This window comes from Neodiprion pinetum, unplaced genomic scaffold (genome assembly GCF_021155775.2).
Source record: "Neodiprion pinetum isolate iyNeoPine1 unplaced genomic scaffold, iyNeoPine1.2 ptg000096l, whole genome shotgun sequence".
Lineage (NCBI taxonomy): Eukaryota > Metazoa > Arthropoda > Insecta > Hymenoptera > Diprionidae > Neodiprion > Neodiprion pinetum.
The window spans coordinates 318-10513 of record NW_027184512.1 but is presented as its reverse complement, the minus strand read 5'-3'; the positions used below and the strand labels follow the sequence as shown (position 1 = coordinate 10513).

At 36.9% G+C, this 10196-nt stretch overlaps 1 protein-coding gene across 1 annotated transcript; it reads left to right on the top strand.

Annotated features, from left to right (window-relative positions):
* Window positions 1-508: 508 nt before the first annotated feature.
* LOC124224110 (farnesol dehydrogenase-like) lies at window positions 509-9792 on the top strand. The gene is made up of 5 exons (XM_046636528.2): window positions 509-933; window positions 4368-4494; window positions 4589-4721; window positions 6072-6224; window positions 6364-9792. The coding sequence occupies exons 1-5, from the start codon at window positions 633-635 to the stop codon at window positions 6400-6402; spliced, it is 753 nt and encodes a 250-aa protein (XP_046492484.1). The 5' UTR covers window positions 509-632; the 3' UTR covers window positions 6403-9792.
* Window positions 9793-10196: the final 404 nt, after the last annotated feature.

Sequence of the window (10196 nt, the reverse complement as noted above, 5' to 3'; positions counted from 1 at the left end):
AACATTAGGTAGTGTCGATTAGGTGACGTTTATAGATTTACACCACGTTGAGGATCGTAATTATGGTAATCCCCAAGTTTTTTAAATGATTTCTTGTAAATTGGAACTAAAAAATCTGTTTTGTAAAAATATTTTAAAACGGATGTCTAAGTGAAGAAATTCATTTTCAAATTCAAGTAGTTTCCTTTTCACTGGCAATATGAATAGCACAAAATAAATATAGTCCACCAATGATTGGAGTCGAGGCAGCAAATGTCTTTACGTTTAATACTGAAAATAATACCTACCTTTAACTATCCTGATTCTATGATATTTTAACCCGACAAAGTATAAAATGTGTCGGTATAAATCGACATGACTTTTCTGTTTGAGAAAAACTCGTAGCCTTCTAATTGAATTAGTGACGCAGCGATATTTTACACAATACAGTGCAGTCGACGGAATTGTTATTATTATTATACAGTATCTACTGTTGTAGCCTATAAGAAGGGGATTCTGTATTATGAGCAGTGTGGCTGACGAGCAGTATACCTAGCTATAATATATAAAACGAGCGCAGTAACTCTCCAGCCAGTCGTAGAATTGTCATATGTTTAGTTGTACGGGTAAAAGGTGTTATTTTTAAATTTGCGATGGATCGGTGGGCAGGAAAAATCGCTCTTGTTACCGGAGCTAGTGCTGGAGTCGGCGCTGCCACGGTTGAGACTCTCGTTCGAGAGGGTCTTACTGTTGTCGGCATAGCCAGGCGAGTGGAGAAGATCGAAAAACTTGGTGAAAAGCTACAGGACGCGAAAGGCAAGCTCTGGGCGAAAAAATGCGACGTCACCAAGGAAGAAGAAATCCTGGAAGTCGTCGAATGGATCAAGAAAACACTCGGAGGCATCGACATCCTCGTTAATAACGCTGCGATGGCTCATTTTGCATCAATTTCCGGTAAGCAGAACGCGGTTTTCATTACTGCAACTAGCTGAGACCATATTATGAAGCTATGCAGTCGTCTATGAACAAATTTTCGAATCATCTAAAAGCAAACTGTCTCATTTTTTGATACAATTAAAGAGACTTGTGTTTTGTGATTTCAATCATGAGTTATTTTTGGTGAAAAAATCGGAGTCAAATTTTTGAAAGTTATTTTTAATTAAATATTTCCACCCGTTATTGGCCGTTCTTGAAAAAATTGGAATTTTTAAGGAGCTTGTGAAATTCCCTATGTATTGCGAAAACATCATCCGACTACACTGACAAGGAAAGGTATCAATAGACTGGGGCAAAAAAATTGACTATTTTTTTTTTTGAAAAATATATTGAGAATATCATTCAGTATGGCAAAAAAAAAATTTCATGAAATTTTAAGCCCTTAATATTAACTTTAAGAGGTCTATCATCGCTATTTTTGATTTTTAGTAATAATTTGATGTTTTACGTCAGAACTGTCGAAATATTGAAGTGAAAAAATTTATGTTCACTTATCCCTTTATAAAATTAAATTCCCTACAAAAAAGGTCTGATTATAGATTTTTGTCAGACAAGCCGTTTCCGAGTAATTAAGCCTAATAAATTGATATAATTTCTCGAGAATTAATCGAGAATTAATCGAGAATTAATCGAGAAATTATATCAATTTATTAAGCTTAATTACTCGGAAACGGTTTCTCGAGAATTAATCGAGAATTAATCGAGAATTAATCGAGAAATTACATCAATTTATTAAGCTTCATTACTCGGAAACGGCTTCTCTGACAAAAATCTATAATCAGACCTTTTTTGTAGGGAATTTAATTTTATAAAGGGATAAGTGAACATAAATTTTTTCACTTCAATATTTCGACAGTTCTGACGTAAAACATCAAATTATTACTAAAAATCAAAAATAGCGATGATAGACCTCTCAAAGTTAATATTAAGGGCTTAAAATTTCATGAAATTTTTTTTTGCCATACTGAATGATATTCTCAATATATTTTTCAAAAAAAAAAATAGTCAATTTTTTTGGCCCAGTCTAGGTATCAAGCCCCCCCGATTTCGTTCATTTTAGAATATGCTATTCTTCATCGTAGAAAAAAATAGGGGATACATGTTTTTGCGTTTTTCGAAATAATATCACACAGAAGGTGAATTACCCCCATACACGCGCAACCCAAAACCCATCAAATTGGTACTATTTTGCTTCAGTTCATCTTATTTAATATTACAAAGCTCTTTTTAAGCAACAATTAAGGTACTTATTCGTTCAGATAACATTTGGTTGCATTAATGACAAAAACTATCCTCCCAAATTTCCGACCGCCTTCTGGCAGAGTTGATTTGGCAGTCGTGGAATCTTGTGGCGCCCGGTATTTCAAGGATTTGTGAGATCACTGGAACCGATTCTGACTTTGAAATTTTATATTCATCACATAATGGATAACACGAAAATACAGCAATGTGATATTGTTAGCTTTATAAACCGAATACAATTAATGAGGTAGACAGGGGCGTATTTTATTTCATTTTGCACGAAAAACTCAAAATCACGTGTCACGATCTATTATCTGTTCTTTCAAATGCAAATAATTGAATTAAAAAACATGCAATAGTTTTTTAGTTATAAATAATTCGTAATTTAAAACTTTTATGATTTTTTACCATTTAACCCTTTCGTAATCGGACAGAATGCATTTTTCATTATTTGCCCTAAGAATTATCCTCCAATTGGTTTCATTCAAATATCTCAACATTTTCATGAGAAACTGGAAAACGACCACCGGGGATTTCCAACTTTGGGGGTTGATTTCACTCCTTTAAGCCGATTTTCCGCCGATAAAAAAATACGGATCGCTTATATTTCGATTGAGAATAACATATCCTAAAAATGAAATGGCGGGGGGGGGCACCCCGATACCTTTCCTTGTAGGAGAAGGAATGTCGGGTATTTGACCATTAAACGATAGTAGTAATTTTAACTGTAAAAATAGTTATTTTGTTCATTCTGTATAGTTCATTCGACCATTCTGCACAGTCAAGTTGACTATTTGAGGCGTTTAAAAACATTGTTAATATCGACATAGTTGATCCAGCTATACGTTTCATTAAAATAATACCTAGAATTATGAGTTCGACCGGACTTGAGGACTCTGGCGAAAATAATTTATACGTCAAACTACGAAAAATTGGCGGTCGCAGAAAATCTTAAAAGATTGTAGATAATCGTGAAAAATCGATGAACAAATTTCTATGAACAATTATGAAAATTGCATGTTGAAAGTAGATTTAATTTTTTTCGTAGAATTTCGTAGAAAACCATGTAAATTAACGAACAATTATGAATATTTATGACTTTCTACGAGAAGTAATGAAAATTCCATATTGGAAGTAGATTTAATTTTATTCGCAGAATTTCGTAGAAAACTACGAGTCTTAACGAAAAATTATGAATGCCTACAACTTTTTATGAAAGATGATTTCATTTTCGGACCAAAACATTACAAAGTTATCTGCGTAGAACCGCGTTGCAGTTTATAGAAAAATACTTTCTATTAATAATTATGAAAATTCACAATTTTCTGTGAAAACTAATTACAATTTCGGACCCGAGCCATCCGCTAGATGTCGCATCACTCTCACAAGGAAAACTTGTTGCAGACAACTTAAGTACCGAGCAAAATTTTGGTGTATTTCTGAAGATTGATCTTCTTATCTTTTGAGTACGATCTAGAAGGATTTAGAGAATCTGTCGTATATTTTTGATATCATGTTCTCTCAATTAGGTGAGTCTATTGATAAAAAAACTTAGCTAGAGATACAATAATCTATCAGAAATGATGAACTTTCACAGAAATTATGACCATGCACAGAATTATAGAGAAGTAAAAAAACTGCGATAAATTACGTAAAAGTCTGATACTCTTTGGAAAATTCCACGATGAAACTACGAAATTGTTCGAAACGAAGTAGAAAATCGTAGAAAAGTTTCGTAGTTTGGCGTAAAAAATTTAACCAGGGGAAAGATGCTCCAAGTGCACTTGTACCACTTTCGCATCACGCGATTGGAACTTTTCCAGCTACCTGCAGCTACAATGATGCGCACAAGATGGCCCAGACGGACTTTAACTAGCACAAACGATTGTTTCACTGAAACAGGGCAGTTTCAAGTGTATGAAATCATGCTTAGTTCAAATTTATTAAATTTGGAACTTTTACCCTTTTTGCACAAGCCCTGTCAAATATGAGTTCAAAAATGGCATACTCGATATTCGGATGATTTGCAATTTCTATCTATCGAGGTCTGCATTCGATCATATGGTTCAAGTCAGCTGTTGTTAATTAACTGGCCCTGACTTACTGAGGCACAGTATTATTTTTGAACCCAATATCAAATCACCTTACAGACGGAGATACGGAGGGATTTCGGCGGATTTTGAACGTCAATGTCCTGGCAGTCGCTATCTTCACCAGGGAAGCTGTACGCTCCATGAAGGCGCGTCAAGTTGACGGTCACATAATCAACATCAATAGGTTGGTTTACTTTGTTCTCTGACACTTTGAGGTGAGACTTGGTTGTCCTTGGTTACCTTCTGGTTGACGATAAGTCGTTGACATTTTTTTGCAGTGTTATGGGTCATGGGGTTCCCGAAGTAAGCGACAAGTACAGTCTATACCCAAGTAGCAAATACGCGGTAACAGCAATGACGGAGGTCACGAGGAAAGAGTTGATCAAAGCCAACGCCAAAATCAAAATAACGGTAAGTGGGTAGAAGATGTACACAAAGAAGATTATGAAATATCTCAAAATCACTGAAACCTCGTCCAATCTTGTTAAAGCTTTGAAATCCTTCAGAATCATTTAAATCTTTCTAAAATCTCCAGCATCTTGTAAAATCGTTTGGAATTCAGTAAAACTTCGAGATCTCCGAAATTTTTGAAATTACACGGACTTGCTGAAATCCCTGAAACCTTAATTCTGCAATTAGTTGAAATCGAACCCTGGCGAAAATAATTTCTACATCAAACTACGAAAAATTACCGACTGTAGAAAATCGTAGAAAATAGTAGGAAATCTTAAAAAAGTGTAGAAGGTTGTAGATAATCGTGAAAAATAGTAGTATTTTTCATTAAAAAAATACAAATTTTCACGAAAAATTATTGAAAATGACATATTGGAAGTAGATTTAATTTTCTTCTTAGAATCTCGTAGAAAACTGCGCGGATTAATGAACAATTATGAATGTTTACGACTTCTTATGAAAGATAATTTCAATTTCGGATCCAAACATTAGGAATTTTTGCCTTCGTAGAACCTCGTAGAAATTCATCGAAAAGTACAAACTCCACAAAAAGTTACGAATTTTCACGAAAAATTATGAATATGTATAATTTTCTATGAAAACTAATTACAATTTTGGATCCAAACCATCCGCTAGATGTTGCACGTCTCTAACAAGGAAAACTTATTACAGACAAGATTACTGAGCAGAATTTGGATCTATATCCGAAGACTGATCGTGTCATGTTATAAGTACGATCTAGACGGATTTAAAGAATCTGTTGTATATTTTTGAACTCATCTTATCTCAATTAGGCAAGTATGAGGGGAAAAAACTTAGCTAAAAATACAATGATCCACGAAAAATTATGAACTTTCGCAGGAATTATGACCATAGGATTACAGAGACGTGTAAAAAAACTACGATAAATTACGCAAACGTACAATAATCTACAGAAAACTACGGTTCTGTACGAATATCAAGACCAAAAAGTTAAATAAATTACGCCAATACGATAACCAATGAAAATTAAAATTTTTCACGAAAATCTACAATAATGTACAAGAAATATATCCATTTCTACGACAAATGAACTCAACGGGTTAGAGCAAATTACAAAAATCTACGAACATCTATGAAAAAGTATAATATTTTGCGGAAAAATTCTGTGCCAAAACTATGCACGTCACCGAATTACTCTAGTTAATCGTGGAAATTTTTGTAGAAAAATCGTGAAATGAAATTCGTAGTTTGACGTGGAAATTATTTCCACCAGGGAAATCTATTTAGTCCCATAAAGGTCCTAAAACCCATTAAAATCTTTTATAGAGCATCAGTCCTGGTCTTATCAAGACAGAATTTTTGGCTGTTGCCACCACCGAGGCAGTGGCTGAGGCGGTTTACAGTCAACGACCTACATTGGATCCAGAAGATGTAGCTAACGCCATCGTCTATGCATTAGGCACTCCACCGCATCTCCAAGTATGTACCGATAATAAGATTGCTAATTATTTTCGACTTGCCACTTTCTCAGTTTTCTTATGAAGTATTGTTTCAATGTCTCCATTGCAGTCCGTATGTATACATAATTATATCCACACTCAAAGCTCTCATCTCTTAGGTATGTGAGCTGATATTACGCCCAGTTGGCGAATCATGAACGAATTTCCGGTGGTTATGAAACTGGAGCTGTGACCGCAGGATACTCGTACGGCATGATCGAATGCATTCGTTCCAACTTATAATTTTAACTCGAATCGACGGTCATCATGCGAGCTTATTATGCGAATACGCGGGTAAATCTAGAAACTTGCAAGTCATTGAATACACCCATATAAATATATGTATTGTATGGATTTTGTATTAATAAAAATTTTCGAGAAAGGAAAAAACACAAGCGGATAAATTAGGCCAACTAATTCATTTGCTCATTAATGATATCAAAGATCTGAATTCTTATCATTGTCGATGAAAATGGACGAGTAACAGACATTAGCAAATACGTAAACCAGGTAGTACATTTGTCGAAATTTCGACTATCACTTGACTAAGCTTGGCCAGTATAATCTCAACAGATGTAAAATTTGACTTAGCGTTGGCAAAACGGTCACTATATCTGCCTAAGATGTGATAATGACTGTCAATAAGTCAAAAGTCGAAGCTGTGCCAAACATACATCGACGAATATACTGAAAAATATCAAGTCGAGACAACGTCAAAACAAAAATTATACATCGTATAGAAATCGCCAAAGTGAATGTAACAGGATACGAAAAAATATTTCACAGTTTCGCTTGACTACTTCTGACTACGAGTATATTGACCGTACATTGATAACCTAGCGGACATTCGTGAACGCATGGTTGACATGTACGTACATACCTGGTGAACTCCTGGCTTGAAATATATCCTCAAGGTCCCTAGATTATACAGGTCAAGACACGCGTGTTCCAGTTTTTTTCACTATAACGTGGGCAAAAATTTCTATGCGCGTTCGCCCAAAAAATATCAAACTTACATTACCGCATTAAGCAGTTTTGACCAATTTTGCTCAATTTTTTGAGGTCAAGCTTTAATGAGTTGCTCCCTTAGTGTCCTGACGTTCACGAAATAAATAGAAGCACGCATATATTTCGAGGTTAATCCATAGACTTATAAAGATAGACTGAGCGCTCCTATAAGAGACACTGACAATTACATATAAAGGGTAGAGATATACCGGGAGTACTGCTCTCTCTTTTCAATCGGCGTCATGGTGGGAGACAACGGAGCAGTGGAAGTGGAATAGCTATAGATATAGGCGCATAATTTCGCCTCATTCTCCTCTACCGCCTCGATCCCCGCCACAAATATCGTCAGAGAGAGAAAGAAGTGCTCCCGGCATATTTCTGTCCTTTAAATGTTTGCTTCAAGCGGCTCATAAGAGCGCTCAGTCTATCTTTATAAGTCTATGGGTTAATGTGAGTAAGAAGTTTCTTCTCTGCATGCACGATGTATAAGGAGACTCTAATGTGTTGATGTTGTGTTTACCCTTTTTGAATCCTTGCTTCCGATGAGAAGCCCGTAAGACAAGCAATGCCGTCTATTGAATGATATGCGGATGTGCAAATCATTAATCTACGAGAGAATATTTGTTGAAAGAATGTAAATTCGAAAAATTGGTGATTTCGAAAAATTAACGACGGAGCCAGGAATCGAACCTGGCGTCTAGAGATGCTTGACCGGAGCCTTATTCCACTACAGGTTTACTCCACGGAGGTTTACACCACGGTCTTGCATACAGGCAACGAAGATCGAGTCACATAGAAGTGTACGGCCTGCAGGCTATTTGAAGCAAGAAAAGTTGGGTGCTCGGACGAACTATCACCCCAACAGCTAGGTGTCGCTAGTGGTGCCTTTGCTTTTCGGCTCACGTACAGCGCTCTATACTAATGCGTACAGTGTCCGTGGTTGGCTCCGACCGGCAGTTGGGGTGATCGTGCTAACTCTCTCGCTCTCGTTTGGAGCCATGGTGCGTTCTCTCTCGCGCCCGATCAATAATGAACCCAGAGTGGGGGGTCGGTATGATGTCTGTCATACTTTTGCCGATTTAAGCATTGATTATTTTTATTTTACGTGATCACAAGTACATTCTCGAGAGCTGTGAGACTATTATATCCGAGACAGCCGATTCATGCACTATAATTTTTGCTTCAGCTTTTCTGAATACATAATAGAGATAGTACTATATTTTTATGGATTTCGTGAACCTTGCTCCTGGTATTTCTTTATAGATTTTTCGTCGTTTTTTATTTATTTTTTTTTATTTAAACTTTTTTTTTATTCAATCGAATGTGAGCAACTGCACACAATTTATTAATTGCGTGTAGATACTATCATTTGATGTATAAAAAAAAGAAACAAAAGCCGGCGCGGTAAGAGAGGCGGAGAAATAAGGGGAGGGTCGATGTAGCAGCGTGGCCCCCCACCATGGCTCCACGCCGAGTACAAATCGCCGAGAGCACGAGCTTCCTAAGGCGAGCGTCGGATGGCTATACTGTCGACCGATGGTAGAGCCATCCTACGGATTTACGAGTCGCAGAAAGTTTTGCTTCAAGCGGCCCATAAGCCGTACGCTTCTATGTGACTCGATCTTCGTTGATACAGGTCTGGCAACGAAGCCAATTTTCTACAGAGCGACGTGGTTCTCTTGTTATCCGTGGTTTTTAGTGTTTGAAATAGCCATGTTGTGGCGCTGCTATCTAGGGATGTACGTGGGGTAGGGCAAGGGTAGGAATGAAAATGTGCCACCGAAATTATACTTGAAACGAAGCATATAACCTAAAATCAGCGCGTGCGTCATACTCACGGTCTTACATACGCGTGAAACGCTATTGCGTTTTAAATAAAAAGGTGGTTAAACCATGTGCGGTACCGCGGTGTAAAAAATTATCGAAATTGGTTAACTAATGAAAACAACACCGTTTCTTTAAACAACATACGTTTATTTCATTTATTACCTTCGTAGATTTATTATTCGTACATACACATGAAATTTATATTTTCTTTTCCTTCAAATGAACGAGATTGATATAGATAATTTGTTTACATTTTTTTCTAATATTTAAGTTATAGCCCCGCTTGGGGTTTAATCAAGCTTGGTGGTTTATTCGGTTAGGTCACCGCCTAAATTAATTCAAACGCAAGCGATGCAAGTATTCCATAACTTGATAAGTAAACCATAAATTTCGATAATGACTGCTGTAAATAGGAAACGGAGACGATACTCTTTGCCTCTAGTCTCCATACATATATAATTCATAATAATTATATCATACTAATATTTATATTAACTACTTTCATTCTTAACGATTCATTACTTGCAATAACAATAATAATATTATTATTAGGTTGGCGCTGCATTGCGCACGCGTTGATCATCCATCCCTCGATCAAAACGCCGGCCTGGCGGCCACGAAGTGAGATAAATAACCGGCCATGAAATGAACCACCCCCACTACCTTCGTTGCCAGACCTGTATGTAAGATCGTGGTTTACACCGTGTCATATTTGCTCTACATGAAAAGCATTCATTGTCATACGAAACTTTTGCCGCATTCTCACTGATTTTTTTGCCCACGCGTGTCTCGGGATGCTGTAACCAGAGATGAGTAGGGAGATCTCCAACGCTCGGCTTTTCGTGATACCAGCTAGATTGGAGCGTCGACGTGACACCTAGGCGGCCACGCACCGAAGGTGGCCCATTTCCGACCTGACACCTAGGCGGCCATGCACCGAAGGTGGCCCACAATCGTGTATATATAGATATACTCGGTCCCTCGAGCAAGTGGTTGCCAATCGCATCCTTGTCCCCGCTCGCACAGATGTTTCCAGGAATGCAAGAATTGGGATTTTTTTGTTTCAGTTATGAATGTCAGCGAATAAAAGTATCTCCAGATTTGATAAATCTTGGAA